This window comes from Astyanax mexicanus, chromosome 21, assembly GCF_023375975.1.
Source record: "Astyanax mexicanus isolate ESR-SI-001 chromosome 21, AstMex3_surface, whole genome shotgun sequence".
Classification (NCBI taxonomy): domain Eukaryota; kingdom Metazoa; phylum Chordata; class Actinopteri; order Characiformes; family Acestrorhamphidae; genus Astyanax; species Astyanax mexicanus.
This window is the reverse complement of record NC_064428.1, coordinates 27,754,359-27,777,659: the sequence shown is the minus strand read 5'-3', so window position 1 is coordinate 27,777,659 and position 23,301 is coordinate 27,754,359. Positions and strand designations below refer to the sequence as shown.

General features: G+C 36.7%; 1 protein-coding gene across 2 annotated transcripts in view; it reads right to left on the bottom strand.

The window, feature by feature from the left end:
- The window catches only part of nt5c2b (5'-nucleotidase, cytosolic IIb), a 51,367-nt gene that overhangs the window by 14,387 nt on the left and 13,679 nt on the right, over window positions 1-23,301 (bottom strand). For both annotated transcript variants that reach the window (XM_022674674.2, XM_022674673.2), the window contains exons 3-9: window positions 17,481-17,554; window positions 4,306-4,423; window positions 4,067-4,162; window positions 3,222-3,313; window positions 2,116-2,173; window positions 1,348-1,441; window positions 4-57 (exon numbers count right to left, since the gene is read on the bottom strand). In XM_022674674.2, the coding sequence (XP_022530395.2) occupies window positions 4-57; window positions 1,348-1,441; window positions 2,116-2,173; window positions 3,222-3,313; window positions 4,067-4,162; window positions 4,306-4,423; window positions 17,481-17,554 (586 nt within the window). The remainder of the gene's footprint in view (window positions 1-3; window positions 58-1,347; window positions 1,442-2,115; window positions 2,174-3,221; window positions 3,314-4,066; window positions 4,163-4,305; window positions 4,424-17,480; window positions 17,555-23,301) is intronic.

Below are 23,301 nucleotides of genomic sequence, written 5' to 3'. Positions count from 1 at the left end.
TACATCTTTTACTACATACTTCTCCAGGTTTTCCACTGTTTTTTCTTTCAGAGTTCCCTGTGGACAAAAACATTGGCTAACACTTTAATTATAGCAGTTTATTTTTCTGATGATCAGGTAATCACTGAGCTTCAGTAAGGTTGCTAACTATAGCTGGGAAATTTATTAGGGATGGGAATTTTGGACACTGAAACCTGTATATTCACTGGTAAGCCATAGATTAAGACTCATTGTTGCCTGCCATTGTGCGCCAATCTGGCAACCCATGTAAACTTCGAATCTGGTAAGGAGCGGGTGGGGCAGAAAACACTAACCAGTGTTTGGAAATCGAGCTCCGGTAGCCACTTAACACACTCGCTTGCATTTATTACTGCTTATTTTTTCAACATACTGTATATTAAAAAGTAAAAAGCCATTAAATTTACCTAACCCAAATTTTAGGACAAACCCAAAACTTGACTTCCTTATTTTAACCAAAACTTAACCATAGTTTATCCCTGTAATTTGTTAACAATTTAAACATCTGTAGACACTATACAATAGTCCAATAATATCCAAGTATCCTATACAAATCGTCGCTGTCCAATAAAAAAACCCTTATCTCCAAAACAGCAATTTTACAGGAGAGAGAAAAAACCTTGTAAACTTTCAATGGAAGTCAATGTAAAAAGAGTTTATTTCAGGTCATTTTGAAGAGTTTCTATTGGTCCGTTCATCAAGAAATTTTGGCACAGTGTGAGGGACAGTTCGTCTGTTCAAATTATGTAGTAAACTAAAAATCGTCAAAAATGGAGATAAGTGTTTTTATTGGACAGTGACGAAATAAAGCAATATCTAGATTTCTGATCAAGATTATATTAGGCAAACATTAAATTATTGTACAGTACAATAGAGCAACATCCTTCCCTTTGCATCAGCCATGTGTATGGGCTGTGTACAGGGGTTACAATTTAATATATTGAAATACTTTAAGGCAATATATTGCATTTAAATAAAATAAAAAACATTCTTATGTTAATTAAACCTGAGTAATAAAAGGTGTACACCAAATATCTGGCAACTGAAAGTGAATTTTGTGCCATTTTCAGACAAATTTAATTTTCAGTTGCCGAATTTTTGTAGCATAAATGTTCAGTGTTCAATCACTTATTTTAAAATGTATTTTTTTCATTGCTATTTCTTAAACTGAAAGATTAAAACCATTTAGTTTTGATAGTAAAAGAGGAATATATGCTTTTATTTCCATGTATTACCATTTGAATCTGATACACCGTTCCCAAGACAGCACCTTTTGATGGAACCCATCCACTTTTCTTGTGCTACATTGTATTGTATTCAGTGTCCTACCTTAAAGTGGACCCAGTCGACGGCGTCCCTTACGTCCTGGAACATGCTCTTGAAGGACATGAAGAGGTCTCCGTTTTTGAAGCCTGTCTCACAGCTAAAGGGTTTTGGAAAAAAGCGACACAATGCTAAGAGTCTGCGGCTGGGCCAGATAACACACACTATCGACAGTCAGACATGGTTTAAATGGGACAGTCTTCCCTTGTTTGAGGTTGTTCCGAGCCAAACAGGAAAGCCCTCTCCCCCTAAAAGGACCAACAATCATTTCAGAGGACATGCATCCATACCAGAACAAATCAAACACTCAATTACGTCTGTATAGGCTTAAGGCTATACACCTGAGTGCTGGAATTACGAGTGTTATTATTAATTACACACTTTTAAGTGCAGCTTATTCGTGTGTATATTGTATAGTTATTCTTTAAGATATATGTTATACAGTACAGATATGTTATAAAATTAATTATTAAGGATATTAAGGATTAAGCTTTAATTTGTTTTAGTTACGTCATGCCTGTACACTGCCTGTTTACTGGACTACAGATTTTTTTAAAGCATGCAGGGAAAGGATTTTTGCCACACTATGATTTCCTTATCAGCGAGTGACACACTTGACTGATAAGCCTCTCCCAACAAGAGTATGTGTGTGTGTGTACATATGTGAGTGAGTGAGAGACTCGAGAGATATGGAGTATGAACTCATCCGCATATGTAGTCGATGCAGTGTCCAAGGTAACATTGCTTCAGAGCCACTAGCACTGAATTTCTCACCTTGCATATCGGTCACAGTTTGAGAAGAAGTCCACCAGGCAGGCATAGAGGTAGGTTTCTGTGTGAAAGGAAGGAGAGAAAGAAAAAAAGAAAAACAATTAAAAGACCCTATAAACTCAAGTACTTCTCTTCCTTACTACTGTTTGACTTGGCCAACCTTTTTATAGGCAATATACAACATCCAATAATCATAAACCATTTCAAGCTCAGCTTTAATTGAAGTCATTTAAAGCATTAGGTTGAAATGAAAATGAAACCATAGCTGGAGTTTCACCAATATGATCAGAAAAGTCATAAATCAGAACGTTTTAGACCAGTCTAGATCAAGGACGGGACATTTCGGTCCTGGAAGGTTGGATTCTTGTGATATTTGGAGCTTTTTCTGCTTAAACACATCTGACTTAACTAATTATCAAGTTTAGTTGGTCTGTAAAACTGTGCAGTTTTCTAATAAAATCACAATATACAGCTCTGGAAAAAAAATCTGAATCAGTTTCTCAGATTTTCTCTGAACATTTCTCCCAAATTCCAAATAAAAATATTGTCATTTAGAGCATTTATTTACAGAAGATGAGAAACGGCTGAAATAACAAAAAAACTAATGACAATAATGCAAAAAAAAAAAAGTTCATATTTATAAGAGTTCAGAAATCAATATTTGGTGGGTTTTTAAGCATAGTTTTCATGCATCTTGGCATGTTCTCCTCCACCAGTCTTACACACTTCTTTTGGATAACTTTATGCCACTCCTGTTGCAAAAAAATAAGCAGTTAATCTTGTGATCATCCATCTTCCTCTTGATTATATCCCAGAGGTTTTAAATTTGGTAAAATAAAACAAAACCTCATCTTTTTTAAGTGATCTCTTATTTTTTCCAGAGCTATATATGTACATTTGCACATCTGCATCAGCAAGGAGTGCAGCTTAAAGTAGCTGAATGCACTCACTATAAGGGGTGTCTGCAAACAGTTGGACACATGATGCATTTGACTATATTTGTTGCTGCTAAAAGTAGCACAACCAATTAATAAGTTCAGTGTGCCAATGACTTATTTATGTGAGTGATACAGGTGATAGCAAACATTTTTTCCTGGAAAGAAGCCCACCTGGAAGATTGAAGAGAGTGTTGAGTATGTAGAAGCGCTCGGTGTCATCGCGCTGGATGAATTTGTTGGGGTAGAGCTCTCGGATGTCAGGCCTATCAAAGGCAGAGGAAACACTATGAGCACTCAGACCAAAGAACCTGGGTTTATACCATACACTATGCATCAGTGGACTTGGTCACTATTGGTTTAAAAATGAAGCCAAATCATCTCCGATTCCCTTTGGTGAGTGGCTAGCAGTACAGTGTTTAACCCTGTCCATTCCCATGTAAGTAACTGGAGCATAAAGTAAACTTTAAATTAAAATGCATTATTTTGTTTAGTTTTTAGTTGTGCCCTGTCAATTCTGCACACTCCTCTCACATTTGTAAACCTACTACGTATATTCTGTTTAGTTTCATTTCGATGCAATCCTAAATTTACTTAAAAGAGGAGGGGCAATGAGGTGATTCTCAGCTGTAGGCAAGATGACAAGACAGCTAATACTGACCATCTGATATTGTGAATATGCAGGTATTTCAAGACAATAAATAGCAGCTGATTTACCTATTCAGTCATTATGCACTGTGCTATGCTAAAAAGGAGGGTTTCTCACTAGCCGCTAAGAAATATGGGCAGTGTTTGGGCAACCACATGACCTCACCTCCTTTTCCTCTATTGCACAAGCATTTTAACCTTCACCTGTACAGGGATGTAATATCCACTCCTAAATACATAGTCTATGGTTTGTACCCACTAAAACCATCAATTTCAGAGACACTCTGGAATGTTAACACCTCTGGTATTTCACATAAATTGAGTTATACATAAATTGACTAATTATAATCCAGAGCTACATTTCTTCTTACCCACGTAGGAAGTTAAAGCCATGTACACAGACCAGGATATTGCCGTAGGCGTCCACTTTCAGGAGATTACCGTACATGGTGTCAAATACTAGTCCTCTGCAGCAGAGAGAAGAAGAAGAAGAAGAAGAAGAAGAGAAAGACAGTGTTTTTATAAAAAGCTAATTAGTAGCCATTTCTTTATTAATCTCTCACATTTCAAAGATACAAAAAAAAAACACTGGTCAAATGGACTAGCTTACCTAGTAGGGAAGGAGGGGTCATAAACGAAGCCGAGCAGTTCCTGTGGGTAGCCAATAGAGACGAGTCTCTCAACGATCAGGTCGAAACCCAGGGATTCGTATTCTGGAGACTTGTACACTGAAACAGAAAAATACAATAAATACATTTATTGCACATTGTCATGTAATTTCAGATCAACTTCAACTTCAGTCAAACAAAGCGCCACCTTGCTTTAAGAAGTCCCTTAGGAGAGCATTTCCCAACCCTGCTTCTGGAGGCCAATTGTTCTGCATATTTTACTGCATATTTTTCCTTGTTCTTATCACACCTAATCTGACAAATCAGCTTGTTAATAACCCATTATTAAGATATAGTGGGTGAGTTTAAGCAGGAAACACAGTAGCATGTCCAGAGCAGTGGGTCTCAAGGACCAGGATTGAGAAACACTGCTTTAAGATGTCATTAAAATGCTTTTTTTTATTCAGGAGAAAATAAAGGTATGTCTATATGCCAACACAAAACATGGATTGCAAACAAAGCACAATATATCTACCTCAGCAGTGCTGTTTTAGTCATGACTTTACTTCAGCAGTGCTATTCTACTAAGAACTGTACCTCAGCAGTACTATTTTAGTCATACATCCACCTCAGTAGAGCTATTCTAATCATAAAATGTACCTTGGCAGTACTATTTAGTTATGCATTTACCTCAATAGACCCATTCTAAATCATACATGTACCTAAGCAGTACTATTTTAGTGATCATGGGCGTGGTAGTGGGGGGAAAAGTGGACTTTCCTTGTGTACTGGCATGGATAGGGGCCCACTGACATTGAGAGTGTACAGGGCCCAAAATTTGCTGCTACGCACCTGTTAACCATACATCTACATCAACAGACCCATTCTAACCATAAATGTACCTTAACAGTCCTAGTTTAGTCATGTATCTACATCAGTAGAGCTATTCAGATCATAAATGTACCTCAGCAAGCTATTTTAGTCATAAATATACCTCAGCAGTCCTATTTGTGTCACAAATGTACCTCACTAAAGCTATTCTAATCAAGCATATGCCTCATCGTTCATTGACCTCAGTAAAACTATTTTAATTATACATTTACCCTAGCGGTACTATTTTTGTCATGCATTGTCCTTGGTAGAGCTATTCTAATCATAAATGGACCTATACATATTAAAGTGCTGCTCATTCGCGAAATATTAAATCAAACACTTCAATATGGACTTAAATAAATTAGTAAATTAGTCTTTTTGCTCATTTGACTGAACCCACACAAGTTATTTTTTTGCCCATTTTCTGCAACAAAAAAATGTTACATTCTTAATAGCTCATTTTAAAGCTAGATAGATTTAAGAATGTAAGAAAGGGAGTAAAATGTGAACACAGTTAGCAATTGAAAGGACTTTACTGAATGGTACAAAACATGCAAGGCCTATTAATAATTATGTCAGTCACCTGACCACAGCACTAATCACCTCAACCTGTTCAGCTCCAGGTTAAACCCATGGATAAATGTTTGCCATAGATTCCAGTTATAGCTGCATAAGCATTATATACTTTGGGTGAGATGGCTTCCACATTGTTCCGATTTCTAAATATAAAGGTTAAATGATATCACCCCGCTTGTCAAGACCATAAACACTTTGAGTGCTAAGTCTGTTCCTGAGAAACCCTATCTTTGGTACCTCCATCTCAAAATACAGGCCTCACCAGCAGAAATAAACCCAAGCATCAAAGTGCAAGCATCTGAGATGTATTTTAGGTGTGGTGTGTGTGTGTGTGTGTGTGTGTGTGTGTGTGTGTGTGTGTGTGTGTGTGTGTGTGTGTGTGTGTGTGTGTGTGTGTGTATGTGTTCACCTAGGACTTATGGTGTGTCCAACAGCATGAGGTCTTTCCACAGTGGAGGGTGCAGCGAACCAAAGCATTCGAAATGCATTCACACTGGCTTAACAGGTTCCATGAATGTTCTGTGATCTAATCTGGAGCGAAACAGGATACATTCACCCTTTCGTGTTTAAACCCAATTAAAGCCCTGAACCTGTGTGTGTAGAAGGCTTGGTAACATTTCAGAGACAAAAGAACCCAACTGAGGACTTTGAGTCCTTGGTTCGTCATTGCAAACCAGAATGCAACCGGGATAAAAATAAGAAGGACATCAACAAAACAATAATAGCTTTGGCAAAGCGTGGAAAGACACTCAATCCACACTCCTGTCACATGTTGGGAAGGCTAGAGGAATGTGTTTGCTCTGGTTGTTGATGCTGCCTCAGGTCGTGAGAGTGCACAAACCTTGTCTCATGAGACAAGAGACGCGGTGGGGAGTGCCTCAGGGAGTATCTCTGGGACCCCTAGAGATCCTCAGTGTGAGACACATATGGCCAGGCCAAGCATGTTTACGCAATTCAATTTGTTTTGGTCAGGGTTGTGTTTGTCTTTTGACAGGCTTTTATACAGCTGTAGATGAGTTTTGTCTGTTAAATCTTTGTTATCTGAAAACATACAGTACAGTATACAGTATTTTAGTCAGAATTGTACCTCAGTAGAGCTATTCTAATCATATATTTACCTCAACAGTGCTATTCTAATCATACATTTACTTCAGCAGTGCAATTCTAATGCTATATATACCTCAGGAGCGCAACTCTAAATCATAAATTTACCTCAGCAGTCCCATTCAAATCATAAACCTACCTCACCAGTTTTATACTAATCATACCTTTATTATAGCAGTGTTATTGTAGTCACACATTTACCTCAGCAGTGCTATTTTAGTCAGAAATGTACAAGAGTAGAGCTATTCAAATCATGTATTTAGCTCAGCAGTGCCATTATGATACATTTTCCTCAGCAGTACCAGTGAGGTAGGCCTTTTGGCAAGGTTGGTGAATCACCTTTTCTTATTTGTTGTCAAATTGGTCACCCTAACTATAAAGCACAGTAGGGGGAAACCCTGTGTGACATAAAAGAGCATTTTTCCGATCAGTTGCATGTCGCTCACTTTACATTTTCCTTTCTTTCTTTCTTTCCTTCCTTTATCAAAACCAGCTGTTCAACTAGTGATGTCACCATTCTCTGTAGCAAACAAATAAAGCGTTTTTGTAAGTGTGAACGGAACAAAAGCACGTAGCATATACTCAGAGCCCTGAGGCTGAATACCTTAGTCACTGCTGTATTGTCACACCTGCTCATTCATTGTTTTTACAGAAATTAAGTCCTGCTTTTGTTGGAGTAACTGTGTCTACTTTTCAAGAAAATCTTTCTACTAAATTTTGGAGATTTTTTGTAAGGGCTTGATTGCATTAGGCGAACAAAAAAAAAGGTGAGTTCAGGATGTTAGATGATTACCACCCTACCTCATTGTAAAAGTACATAACTTAATTCTAAGTGGCTTTATAACTCTATATCTGCTGCTTGTGATTAGGCATAGTGCCAACTTTTTTAACTTTATCTGTTCCAGACACTCCAGAGAGTTCTATTATTTTGGTACTATTCCTCTACAGCGGAAAGACAAGCTGGATTATAATATATTATATAGGATCAAATAAAAGTACTTTGTAGTTCTGTAGCTAATTACTATCTGTTTCTCTGAATACTTAATTATTATCCTCCTTTCATCCTGTTCTTCAAAGGTCATGATCTCACAGAAGACCTCCACAGATCAGGTCATCTTTAGATGGTATTTTATTCTCAGCACTGCAGTGACACTGGCATGGTGAAGTTGGCATGGTGAGAACATGGCGCAGAAAAACGGGGCAAGGAGTCTAAAAGCAGAGAGGGTGCGCATTTCTAGCACAGAAAAACGGGGCAAAGAGTCTTAAAGCGGAGAGGGTGCGCATTTCTAGCGCAGAGAAACAGGGCAAAAGAGTCTAAAAGTTCCCGTAATTAAGGAGTTTAATATTAAGAGACATCATGAAATGAAACATCAATTTGAAAAATCTTAGTTTACACAACACTGTCAAAGATAAAGATAGTTAGTCAAGTAAAATGGTGTGTAAATGAAATAATCAGGAAAAAAGTATTATTTAAAGTGGTATATTTCATTATTTGTTGTATTACAGAGTGATATACTGAAAATTATTTCTCCTTCTGGCCCCCAACAAAAAAAGTTTGGACACCCCTGCTGTAAGGTCAAAGACAGCTCTAAAACTATTGCTGCTCAATTTGTGTTGCTCATCTTCTAGTCCTTTATCAATGGGCACAGAATGACACTGACGTTTTTGAGAACTCCAGCAGCACTGCTGTGTCTGGTCCATACACTGATCCATTACTATTTAGTATTGCCAACATTTACTGACAATGTATTAAAAAAAACAAGTGAGTATGCATTCTTAAGAAAGGGGAACAGGAGGAATAGATGCAACCCCCCCTGTTTTCTTTCCCCACACCGCCACAACCAGCAGAGCTATGGCAGGCTGCCAACGAAGCCTTACAGTCTTCAACTGAGGCCAGATTCTTTTATCCAACAGAACCCCCCTCTATCTCCAGCTCCCCTTAAGCTCTGGGCTTCTACATAGAAACCTATTTTGAGCCTCTTTTCCTCTCAGCCACTAATCACATCTCACCGCTTTGGCAACCCGCAGTTGGTCAAGCTGACCTCGCTGGCTATGCTTTAGGTAAAGCATTATATATAAAATAATTGTGGGGACAAAATAATACCCTCAATGAACAAAAAAAATGCTATAATATTGCAGGTGGTTTACCTGGAGCTTCTGACTGCTCGCAACAGTATTGCTAAATGGTTGCTGTGGAGTTGTTAAGTGGTTGCTATGGTAGATGCTATTGTATACTAGGGCTGCAACGTTTAGTCAATATAATCCACAATGTCAGTTTAAATTAAATTCTCGACTGTACTGTACTAGGCATTTGTAACAGTACCACATTACACAAAGTGCTGGGAGATGAAGTACAGAAATGCAATAGGAGATGGGTAAATGGCTCACTCACACAATTTACATTCAACTTGGTCTGTGTCTTCAAAAGTGCCCAAACAGAAGATATTGCATATTTACTCACTAAACATATGTTTAAACAACGCCTGGACATTTAAATGTTTTTTAAATCTCATGTTATTAAAGATAGGGGACATTGCAGAAATAATAGCCAACTAATCGACACATAATTTCGATTAATCATTAGTTGTAGCCCTATTGTATAACATGCAGGTTTTTAAATGATGCTGTGGTGTCCCAGGCAGTTGCTGTAGTGCTCATTGGACAATAGATTGATGCTACAGTGTGAATTTGCCATGTCTCAGGATGGGTCCTAGTTCAAAAATGGCACCATATGGTTTTAAATGTATGGTTTACCACATACAGGAGTGAATTTCGGTAAATTAAAATATTAGTAAATAAAGAATATAGAAGAGTTAATGTGGTCTGTACATTATGTATTGCTTTCTTGGAAATTGGACAAACATCCAGCAGCTGGTTCACGAGGCCAAAGTTGAAATTTACTAAGCAATGTTGCAATAGTTAAATTAGTTCTGTACAAATAGCCAACATATCCAGTAATGGAAAACTTTGCTATAAGCTTATCTGCAGCTCATTCAAGGTAAAAGGCCAAAGGCCATGCTTACTTCTGCATAGCACAGTGTTGCCACAGCAAGCAATCCCAGGCAACCACTTTCCAGATACGCTTTCCAATATTAGCTTTCTGCTGGGGTCGGACTGAGCGAGTTTTACTTCCACATACTGGAACAGAGAAGTTAGATCGTCTGAAATGCTGCCAACACTTCAATACCGGCCTAAAGTACCTAAAATTATGTTTTATGGTTTGACATTCCAAAGATTTCACAAATTTGATTAAAACTGTATTTCCTACCCCTAAGTGAAAAATTCGCCAACAGGAAGACAGTTATCCGGGATCTTTAAAACATTCTGACAAGATATCAAGATTTCTTTATTGCTGTGCAAGCACTGAAAAACACTACCCTTCAAAAACTTAAAGAAAGTAAGAGGTTTTTCAAGGTTCTAAAAAAAAAAATCAGTTCAGTTATAATTAAATGAAATATTTTTATAATAGTTTTAGATCTCCTGAAATACAGTATGTGCAAGTTTTTTTAACGATGTGAGAAAGTCTGAAAATGTAGAATCTGATTTAAACTATCTGAAAGATATAATATTAAATTAATAGGGCTGGGGGATAAGGTTAAACAATTATGTCAAGGTATTTAAAGACACTTTCATGATACATTTTTGAAATATCTGACATGTACACAAAATGCTAAGCGTTAAACACTGACGATATATTTCACAATGTTCTTAGAAAAGAAAAGATGATTTATAACCTTAACCCTATTTTGTCATATTGATCAATCCCATTAAGACTAATCTTGAATTCAATTCAGGTTCAAAGGAAAAATAACCATTTTAAATACTTGTCCGCCTTCAGTTAGGATTAAAATGGGTCTGGGAAACAGTATAAAAGATTTTACATGAAAAAATGAAAGACAATACTGATTTACTGAATACAGTCAAACAGTTTAAATTAAACTACTAGAGTTTCTTTACTGTATGAAAGACAACAGCTATTTTCTATTCTTTAACAGTAATTTGATGCAATTTTTGAAATATTATTCCAACACTAAGAAACAAAAAGCAGAAAGTAAGCAGAAAGAAAGATATTTCAATAATATAAACATGTGAGTGTGAAGCTTTCCAGCATTTTTACAGGTTTTAGTAGTTTCACTTCGTTAACTCCTACTTAGCTTTTCATTTTTCCATCACTTCTTTTCAGATTTGTGTGATATTGTTTGTTATTGGCTTTGAGACGGTTTGTTTTGGAAGATTTTTCTATTTGTGTCTGTAATTTTAACCATGATGGTGCTTTGTGGTCAAATTTTCCAGTTCAGCCAGTATTGATGTACAAGCAGTAGGCTGTGAATATTTCCATTTCAGAGTACATGAGTGACGTAAAATTGTGAAACAACTCAATCTTTAGAAAATAATAATTAAGAAAAATTAATTTTTCTAGTATATTAGGTACATTTAGCACGAGGAGATCTACTTAATACCGCCGATTTGTCTGTGGGATCTGGCCAATACACCCATGTGACCTCGATACTGAAGAACCAATACATTATTGAGGCCTTTTTTACATTTATATGATTGCTGGCCCAAACCCAATTCACCCTTGCCTCTACCACTTAGCATACTTAATTGGATAGAGGGGTGAGGGTGACATGGCCTCCAAACAGAGGGTTATGAAAAATTACAGGCAAGATGGCTGCACAAGTGACCAAAGAAGCCAACAAATAATACAGGATTTTCTTAGGTACAGTTTCTGATACCCATTGTATTTTCTTAGTGTATAGAAATTTCAATGTATTAAGGCCCCTTTCTTCCTAACATGTATTAAAAAACTGCTAGTAGAAGATCACAGTAACTAAAAGTGGCAAAATTTAAATAAGGAAGCAATGAAGTAAACATTATTCCAGCTCATGGGTCTGCTGCATGATTTAAGGTGAAATGGGAAAATCTGAACAAGAAGCTAGCGAATGGCTAACTATTAGGACTGTGAATCTTTGGGAATCCCTCAATTCGATTCAGAATCGATTCAGAATCGATTCTTGGGGTCATGATTTGATGTTTTTCCGATCCTTTCAAATCGGTTGGATTTCTTTTTCTTCATCCTCCACACTTTAGCGGCGCAACAACAAACACGACACTACACACCCCTCTGTAGCCTAATAGGGAGGGGCAGTAAGAGCAAAAACTTTCCCTGTCCTGTTGCTGCTGTCGCGCGGAGCTCAGCTACTGTCGCGCGGAGCTCAGCTACTGTCGCGCGGAGCTCAGCTACTGTCGCGCGGAGCTCAGCTACTGTCAGTTAAAAAGCTCAGCTACTGTCAGTTAAAAAGCTCCGCCCGACAGTAGCTGCAGCCGCAAAAAAAAAAAAAAACATTTTTATAAAATAAGAATCGATTCTAAATCGTTCAATGTTAGAAAAGCGCTTCGATCTGAAAGCGATTTTTCCCTGCAACCCTACTAACTATAGCTCCCAATCACTGAGGAATTAGGCGTGGACAAGATACAGGGTTTGCCCCATTTCTAACAAAAAGGATGTCAACCACATCTAAGGATGGCACTCAAAAATAAGGGTTCCAAATAAAAAAAATAGGACTTTGCCTTAATAAATAGGCCTAAATAAATCTGTAGGACGTTCATGAGTGTAGAAAAAGGACTTCATATGGCACGAGTCGAGAGCAGAAGCCAGGCCCCTTGGAATCTGTTATCTCCTCCTTCAACCAGATGCCCTCACTGACAGATAATTACACCTCCCAAGCATGCGTGTACGTTTGCCAATAGGAATGCTAGCCATGATAGCCAGGGCCACCTTAGCCACAGCAATGAAACCAACATCCATAAATCAAAACAAAACATTGATACTTCTAAATATAGATCTCTATACATCTCTACAGACGCTTACATAAGAAGTCTGGAAACAAGCCAGTTCAATAACCTTCATAATGCCTATACAGTATAAGCAAGCCCTGTATTTATATGCTTTTAAAAGGAACATACAGTATAAATGTCACCCGTTTAAATTTTTATTTATTGGACCATCAGGATGTAAAGCTGTCAACACTGAGCTTAGGCAGAGAATCCTGACCTTTGATCTTTTCTTAGAAACAGAAGCCAGCAATAGCTTTCAGGATGCACAAAGAGGATTATTTTTCGTACAGGGAGCAATTTCATAAACATGACAGAGGAGGGGTGGATAAAAATGTATTATTTGGAGATTTCCCTCCCTCTGTTTTGAATTTAATTCCATCTATGCAGATACAAAACTTTTAGCCTTGTATGAGTTAATAGTACCTCATAAAAAGAGACTTAAACACACCACACATGTTTAATCCCAAATTACACTTATTACAATTACTGTTTAAGTACTGTACTATATGTACTTTAAATACTATACGTATTTAATATACAGGCTATTAAAGATTCTACATCTAAATATAGTATACAGCTCTTAAGAGACTACTTAAAAATGATGAGTTCCCTTCATTTTACCAAAATAAAAACCTTTGGAATATAATTAAGAGGAAGATGGAAGATCACAAGCCATCAAACCAAACTGAACTGCTTGAATTGTTGCACCAGGAGTGGCATAAAGTTATCCAAAAGCAGTGTGTAAGACTGGTGGAGGAGACCATGCCAAGATGCATGAAAACCGTGATTAAAAACCTGGGTTATTCCACCAAATATTGATTTCTGAACTCTTAAAACTTTATGAATATGAACTTATTTTATTTGCATTATCTGAGGTCTGAAAGCTCTGCATCTTTTTTGTTATTTCAGCCATTTCTCATTTTATGCAAATAAATGCTCTAAATGACAATATTTTTATTTGAAATTTGGATTGTTTGTAGTTTATAGAATAAAACGACAATGTTCATTTTACTCAAACCTAAACCTATAAATAGCAAAATCAGAGAAACTGATTCAGAAACTGAAGTGGTCTCTTATTTTTTTCCAGAGCTGTATATATAAGCAGGAAGGGGGTATTTAAGATACAGCCAAAAACATGCACGCATTGCTACTTCAGCATTTTTTTTTAAGCTCTGTCCACATGAAAACACTAAAAATAGAGATGTTAAATATCCACTTTAGAGTGTGTTTTAAAAAGCTTGATTTACAGTGATCTTCTTTTTGTGAATATAAGGGCAAAATTCAGACAAAACATATAAATATTTGTGGATTATACATCTGGAAGTGGGCCTTATATTGTCTCTTTTTGAAGAGAACGTATTTATTTATTTGAGAGCAGTAAGAAATGACAACCAACGCTCACAACAATGAGGTCTAAGCTGCCATTAACAAGTTTTCAGACCTTGATTAGCAAAATCAAGGCCATCAGTTGTAATTAACAACTGTCCAATGGTTCAGATTTCCAAGCTTTATAAATTCTTAGTATTCCTTCAAACCTAGTGATAACACTTAGCAACCACTAGCTCCTCTAACCAACCTTCAATAGATAAAAGATGAGAGATAAGGGAAGAATATCTGATGGCCACAAGGCAGGGTAAGGCCAAATTTACGGTTTCTACAGTGTAGAATGTAATTTAAGAAATGCAGTTCAGGGGAACTGTGGAGGTCAACCTGAGACCTGAAAGACTGAGAAATCTAAACTCACATATACTGTAACTGGCAAAAAGATGTTTAATGAACTTTTTTTCAGTGTACAGTGTTACTGGTGCAAACATTTTCTCATAGGCTGCAACCTCTTTAACTGCAACTTCATCAGAAACCAATGCGACATCTAAGGAAAACCTTGCCAACTGTAAAGCATGGAGGCCATGAATTACCCCGCCCTACAGAAGTGTGGTGAAAAATCCCAACAGCATGAACTGAAAGACTTTAAGCTGCTACAAAAAACAATATTTTTTGTGATGTCTTAAAAACTAAACATTTTTAATGGTCTGTTTTGTTGCATAGTTGTCAAATAATTTTAACTGGGGAGGAATTTGTGAATATTTACATGAAACCTTTTTTTTTCAAAACATTGTTTTGCAATTTAATGAGAATATTCAAGCCTATTTTTGTATGTTTGTTTATATTATATTTATTTATTTTTCTGTTTCATTATTTAATCTGTAACCTTACTATTATTTTATGCAAAATAAGAATCTTAATAACTTAAAAAAATAAGTATCTTAGTTTACACATTTTTTTTTCTACTTAATGTTTTAATTTACTAAAAATAGTTATACAAAAAATTTAACATGTATTTTGTTGTAATGGTATATTCTTAAAATTACTGAAAAAAACAGTGTTTGTCATTCCTAAGCATATTTTTATTTTCAAAAATAGCTTGAAATATTGTGATATTATTTTAGGGCCAAATTGCCTGCTCCTAGTATCAAAAATCAGCAAAAAATTGTGAGGAAATTAATAAGGTAATCATCATGACAGGCCTACATCTGTAAACAAGCATGGCAGCTAAAACGATTAGCATGATATATTCTAATACAGCTTAGAGCAGCAGAGGCAGTGATCTTTGAGAAGCTGGTGAAGTTTGTGGGTTGAACTCGATAACAGGGCAGGACAACCTGATAGGCCTCAGTCTTGTAAACATTAGTACTTGGTTACAGCCGGCAATAAAGCTGTGGATGTCGACAGCTGAGCGCCCGCAAAATCGTACCCCAGCCTGGAGTGGAACCGCCCTACTGACAGCGCGGGCTGCACCACCTCCAGCGGGCCATCAATTGCGGTGTGTCACCAGAGGCTGATCCGCTTTCCTAAAGCGAGCAGTCTGGATTTAGGGACGAGACGCTGGTAGCAGCTGAATCACTGAGACGCAGCACTTAAAGCAAGTAGACTGAGGGGACGGCAGAAACCCTATGCAGCAGATCCGTGCTGTGGCCTACAAACCAAAAACCTGCTCTGGTGTCGGGTTCCAGTCTGACCCAAAAGACATAAATAAGACAAAGCAATAAATTACAGCAGACTAATTGACTGATGTGGGTGACCCTTTAAAAATGAGGAATATAAAACTAGGCTTTGGAATTTTAAGCATAAAGCATATAGCATAAAAGCTTATATTTTCTTATAACATTACAAGACTTAAAAAGATTCTTTAGTGTCAAGAAACGCCTGTCAAATTCAGCCTTTTCTTATTGAAAAATTACCTGTGCATCAAACGACACAAATCAACTAGAAAAGTGTATTTCCTAAAATAAAGTGGCAGCTAAGTGGTTGCTAAGGTGTTGCTTTAATATAGTTTTTGATTATGTGTTTCTATGGAATACCTGTTGATTGATAATGCATTGCTATGTGGTTTCTATAAAAAAACGAGTGGTTGATAAGCTGTTACTAGGAGGTTGCCATAGTGAACCAGTAAGTTTACTGGATTAGTGGTTCCAGGTGTGCTCCAATTAGTTACTAGGTGTTGTTGAAAATGGATTCTATTAATTTGAAGGAATAAGGGATGAAAAGAACAACAAGTAAATGAGTATAGCTCAATACTGCTGTAGATTAGAGCTGAAATACCTGCCACAGACACCTGACACAGAAACTGTCAAAAAAAGGGATAAAAACAAAATCACATTTAATTTAATGTGTGTTTGACATAACTTATTTGGTGTTTGGTTTTTTGCCATTTTCGGATAAATAATTTCAGTTGAAAAATATTCAATGTAAGCCTAGATTTATTACAAATATTAAACTATTCAATGTAGATAGAATTAATCGCATAACAATTAAGATAAAAATAATATTAATGACAGAACAGAATAACCAACTATAATAACTGTATAGAAGCAAACATATACACCTCTGGGAAAAAAGAGTGGCATAAAGTTATCCAAAAGCAGTGTGTAAGACTGGTGGAGGAGAACATGCCAAGGTGCATGAAAACTGATTAAAAACCAGGGTTATTCCACCAAATATTAATTTCTAAACTAAACTCTTAAAACTTTATGAATATAAACTTGTTTTCTTTGCATTTTGAGGTCTGAAAGCTTTCTTTATTTGAAATTTTGGAGAAATGTTGCCCGTAGTTTATAGAATAAAACAACAATGTTTATTTTACTTAAACATATTACTATAAATTGATTCAGAAACTGAAGTGTTCTCTTAATTTATTCCAGAGCTATAATATATATATATATATATATATATATATATATATATATATATATATATATATATATATATATATATATATAAAACAAATATAACTGCACCAATCAATGGCATTAACAACAAGGAAACACTATTTGATCTCTAAACTTCTATTAAAGCATTCAGTTCCTTATCATGGTGCCACTAATTGCCGCTGCCTTCAATAAAAGACCCTTGGAAAACCACTTTATTTTTGTGGAGCTGAAGGGCAAATAAAACACAACCAGTGCTCTGGTGGACATGGCTTGTCTTTTCCAAATTCCTGAAGCCGGTGAGGAACATCTAAAAATACCCCGGAATTCTACTGTATGTTTACCCTGAGATTCTGAGTATCTGTGCTGCCGCCGGATCACCAGGCATGGAATGTTGCCTCAACTCCAGAATAAGTTCAGAAACTTTAGAGCAGCAGAGCAACATGGTCTGGTCACATTTTAACAAACGAAAACACACCAGTGAACCTCCAACACTCACAAGAGCCGAGAGTGCACTTAGTAGCCTAAACGCTGGTGAACTGCTAAATGAAGCGCGCTGGTTAAACACTAGGACGGCTTACCTGCTAAAGTGTAATCCATGTCAAAACCAAAGCATTTGATCTTCTCCATCGCCAAACTTCTGTTCACAAATACTCTGAAAAGGAAGCAGAACAAACAGGTTTTTGTTAGTTAAGAAATACCCCAATAATGCTGTGAAACATGATAAATAAAGGTCGTAAAGTATTTTAAAACGCTTTTTAAACTTTTTAATAGTTATATGTATATGTTCACTCTGGACTGTGCTTCACTTTCTTTAACTCACTTTGCATTGCTCAGCCTCACTCTACCTCCAGTCTAGTTATGTCCAGGTATGTGCTTATTCTGCAGTGTAAAGTGTTAAGAGCTCCAACACAGGTAATGGTATTTACATTTGCTGTTATTCAGAATGTTGTTGCAGCTCTTTCGAAGTGTATCATGAAAATTCATATCGCAAAAAAATATAAATAAAAATATAGTCTATCTTAAAGCCCCAACGTAAAGTTTCTGTGTCATCTTTTCCAGCATTACAGGGGCCATCAAGAAGTTCCAGTCTCTGAAAGCTGAGCTGATCACTGAAAATGCATTTGAGCTCACTGTATAAGGAGTTGTGATACGTGCATTCTAATTTAGTTTGAACAGGCACCGGTGACAACATCAACTCAAATATTAATGAGGTCTATTACCTTGCTAACCTGACACCGTAAACCTCCCTCACTGCTATTACCACTTTTCCTTTTCCTCAATGCACATTTATCAGAAATATTCAGTTTGACTGTAAAGTAAGAGTCGCATGAATTCCAATCTGAATGTTCAGACTGAGAAAACTGCCACGTATTATATTTATCAATTTCAATACCACATATGAAAATGTTCCATGACAAACACAAATTTAATGTCATTTTTCGGCCTTCACACTGCCACAGAGATGATGCATCAGCTGTGTGAACATTGTGTTATAGACACTATTGAGTAAATTTACTTATATAAACATTTTCAAGACAAAAACAACTCCCCAGCAGTGAGTGAATTACCCACAATTCAGACAATCATCTGATCAATCCAATGCCTTTGGAGCTTCTGACCTAAATCCCTTAACAAAGCACATCATCTTTCCCTCTCAACAACAAAAGATCCCCAGATTAATCCACCCAGTATCCAGCAGACAGCATACATTTCCCACAGTGACAGGATCTGCATGTTGAGGTTTGATCGTAGAAACCACATCAAACATACATTAATGATCCTGAGCACTTTGTAAAAGATCTGTTCTTAAGAAGGCCTTAATTTGGCCTAATACAGTCTTAAAAACCACCACACCAGAAAGGTTCTTTAGAAAGATAATTTAGAAAAAACACAATTGCTTCCCTGAATCTTTCAAAGATTTTTTTTTTTTAATATTTTTTGTAAATAAGATATAACTGAAAATAAATATGATTTAAGATTTAAAGCTTAAGAATGAACAATATCTTCCAAGAACTGAACAGTTGGGTTTCTACAATGCCTTTAAAAGGATCTGTACTCATATCTTAAACTTATGACTAAAACTGATGAGAATCTGTCATACTAATGAACAAAACTGTAGCCTTATAATTCAACCTAATTACTACTGTATTATAAAAACATCTACAAAACTAGTGATTGTTTGCAACAAATATGTTAATACTATTTTAAATTGAAGTAAAGGTTACAAGTTTCCTAGAAAATAAACTGTCAAGTTTAGATTTTAGTAAGACTTAAGGTGTACCACACTGTCATTCAGTTCTCTCAGGACTGGCAACTAATGTTAGTAGCGCCCTAAGATTTTTTTTATGCGGAAAACAAGCAAGATCATGTTATAGCGGTATAAAAACATGCACTGAATATCCGGCAGCCAAATTATTGGCTGAAAAAGTTGAATATGTTATACAGAACAATGATATTTTCTTTAAAACGAAAGATAAAACCAGTGGAAAAACGTGTTCTGTATTTGGCCTCTGGTAAAAGGTTTCATTTTGTTCAGTTTCAGTCAAAAAATCATTTTGGTGCATCTCTAATAATCTAAAAGTTTAAGTAGAATTTTGGTGGTGGGTTTAACACCAACAACTATAGTGAAAACACTCTGCCATCACAGCCCACAAATACTTTGGTCACGTTATCCTTTTCCAAAAAACGTAATCTGAATCAGATCTGTTGTGCTTGTAAAGCTATTCTGTTCCAACACTACCTTGTAGCACCACACTGGACCGTCTCCCATGGTTCACTCTGGCACGTAGACCACATACGACGCATTCTGACTGTAAATGTCACTGCTGCAGCAGGACTGTAAATCTGAACTACCTGTCCACACCGTTACCCCCTGTTGCTGAACAACAATGGGCCACTCTCTTTGCTTCCTTGCCATTCAGTTTCTGACTTGTTGCAAAAATGATTGTGCCAGTTCTGTGTCATTCTCTGTTGTTGGGTCTGTTGTTGAGTTGGGGGCTGTTTGCTTCCCCTCAAAGACATCTAGAACAATCAAACAGGGCAGGAAGAACTGGGCAGCACACTGACTAAGACAACAGGGAGCACCGGGGGCAGCGTCTGGCTGGTAAACAAGCACATCAACAAGTGCTTAGTGCTTATAGATAAACACCTGTTCCAAATTAGCTTCGATTTTAGCTTTAAAACCTACTGAAACATTCAAAACTACTGTATCTGTACAGTAGTGGCTGACTACTTGTAATGTCCAAGTGCATCACTTCTAATTATCAAGGGACCTGGCAGATGTAGGTCAGTTATCATCTGCGCAATTCACGCCCTAACACACTCCACTGATGCATTTGATCTGCGGTTACTGTATCGCACCACTACGATCCACGGGGCTGACCCAAGTGCAGCGTATAGTATATCACCCAGCAGATAACAGGGTTACCTTCGGACCTCATATCAACAGTAAGGTCAGAGGTATCCACGTGTGACGCTCACGTTTCAGGTCCTTATCTTATGTCATTAAAAGTGTATGGGAGGAAAAAAAGAAGATATGCCTCAGCATTTAGCAAGACTGATGGGTTTGTGACTACAATACACTGTACGAGATAATTGACTACATAATAATTAGGGGAGGTGGTAAACGATAAATGACATTATCTTAAGCTCTTAACAAGCCATTCCACAAAGTAACAGCCTTAGCTTGTTATTTTTACGACACCAAAATGTATGAACATACAACTAGCAAAGGAGCTTAGGAGTTTTAAAGGCTAAAAAGTATAGCTAACTATTTAAAATATGGAAACAAGGCTAGAAAAACTGCTGTTTTTAGGGTGTTGAAGTGTCTCTGAAGTGACTAAAAGCAAGAGCTAGCTTAACTAACTAGACACTGATGCTGTTTACATAAATGACTGCGACTCTGGAATTGCTAAAAGCTAATGCTATCACACCAAAGCAGACAGTGATGACATTATCAGATATGAGTGCCTCTAGAACAGCTGGTACCACTTTAAAATAAGACTACCTTTATAAAGGGTTTATAAATGGTTACTAATTAGGTTGTAAATGCCTTAAAATTATTAATAATCAATTATAACACATACGTAGAAAGGGCAACAAATACCTCTTGTTTGCCAAATAGTGAACCCACAGCCATCTATGGTGTTGCGCTTTCAAAGAATGTGTTATAACTGATTATTAATTATTTTTTAAGCGTTTACAACCTAATCAGTAACCATAAATAAACCAATTGTAAACCACTTATAAACCCTTTATAAAGGTAGTCTTATTTTAAAGTGGTACCGAACAGCTAAAAGCAAACGTTAGCAGATACTGTTATTTGGTTCAAGGGAGCTTATAGCATAAATAAAAGTTAATGCTAGCTGTCCAAAATTGACATTGATGATGTTATCTAGTAAAAGTGAGCAGACAGTAATGCTGTTTTCTGGTGTGAGAGTGCCTCTAGAATAGCTAAGAGCTAATGCATACAAAGTGATGCTGTTTTCAGACATAAGCGTGCCTCTAGAACAGCTAAAAGCTAATGCTAGCTGACAAGCACAGACACATGTATGCTGTTATCTAGTGAAAGTGCGGACAGTGATGCTGTGTTCTGGAGTGAGGGTGACTCTGGAGCAGCTAAAAGGCAACACTAGCCAATGGAAGCAGACAACAATGTTTTTTACTTGTGTGGGTGCCTCTGGAAAGGCTAAAAGCTAATGCTTACCAACTGAAATAGACAGATGCTGTAATCTGACAGGGTTCCTCTGGGTAAAAGCTAGAGACCGACCGATATGGGTTTTTCTAAGGCCGATGCCGATACCGATCATTAGTGGTCAGAGTCAGCCGATGGCCGATGTGACCTGCCGATTTTTAGGGCCGATATGCTATCGTATTATACTTATTTGGCATGCTTAAAATCATACTAGTAAGAGGAGGCACAACAGTTGTAAACTTCACACAATTTATTGAAAATAAGGTTAGCATTTTATAGTGACTTTAATGTTACTATATCACTATATGTTAATAAAAAAAATATTAATTTTATTTAGATTGTATTATCCATAACATTTTATTCTATTCATTATATAACATATGTTCTATATACACTATATATTCATGTTTATAGTAGAAATATTATGTTGGCTATTATATAAAATTTACTGTAGGGGCCTACTAATTAACAAATGTATGACTTGTTGCAGTCTGTTAGTCTATTAATTATTCATTTTAATATGTTTAACAGAGTGCAAGAAGACTTCCATAATGTGACAACTTTAGATAGTTACTCCAAAACGGCAAAGCTCATTTCTTCTTCAACTCCATGCAGTTGAAAACGAATGGACATGGGAGGACAATGTTATAAAATGTTCACATTAGGGCTGCAGCTATTATTTTACAAAAATGGGTGACGTTTAAATTAAGAATAAAATTATAAATAATGCAAAAACAGACAGGTGCTGTAATTTAAATATAGCTTTATCTGTTTTTTTTTCTTCTTCAAATGAGCTCCTTAGCCAGAGAAACGCGTCTCATCAGCTGTACTGGAGGTTCGGTGCGTGAGCGGAAAATGAGTTGAGAAAGCTGAAGAGCGCGGACTTTATAGGTTCAGGATAAAATTAGCTTTTATCAGAAAAGTCTGGAGGGGGTTCTAAAGTAGAACCCGACAAAACAGAAAATTCTGCTCATCGTTTCATTTAATATCTAACAGCGCAAACCGCTTTAAACGGGTGAGTTTTACAGCAGAACAGCAGGAGGCGGCATGATTTAATGTCTGTTTGTAGTGAAGGAAAAAGAGATGTTTTATTTTAACTCCATTATTTTAGAAACTATTTGTTTTATTAATTCGTTTACAATAAAGCTTATTTATATACAGTGTTGGGAGTAACGGCGTTAAAACTAACGGCGTTATTAACGCCGTTACTTTTTTTCAGTAACGAGTAATCTAACTAATTACTATGACTGTAACTATAACGCCGTTACCATTTCCGACACCCCGTTACTGCACGTTACTTTAGCAGCTCTATGAACTTTTTTTTATTATTTCGCTTTGCCCTGGTTAACCCCTCCTCTGTCCGGTGAACTTGAGCTTCTGGCCGCTGTGCCTGTGGTTTGGCGTGGTGAAGTGAGGCACAATTGTGACGATTTGCGTGCTCTAATCAATTCAGTGATTGCCGTGGACAACCCAAGTTCCGAATTAAGGACGTTAAGCTCTTTTTAGCTGCTCCGGTTTTTGTGGTGCTGCTGCTTTCTATTTTAGAGCTTAGATTCTCTGCCCGAATCCCACCTGACCTGAGGACCGACCCGAAATCAGGCTCCTATTTTTATTTTATATAAAGGTCTGGTGTGATAATCACAATGTTGCTAAGTAACCAATTATTATTGTTCACTAAAGCGAACGAAATAGCGAAAATTGAAAGT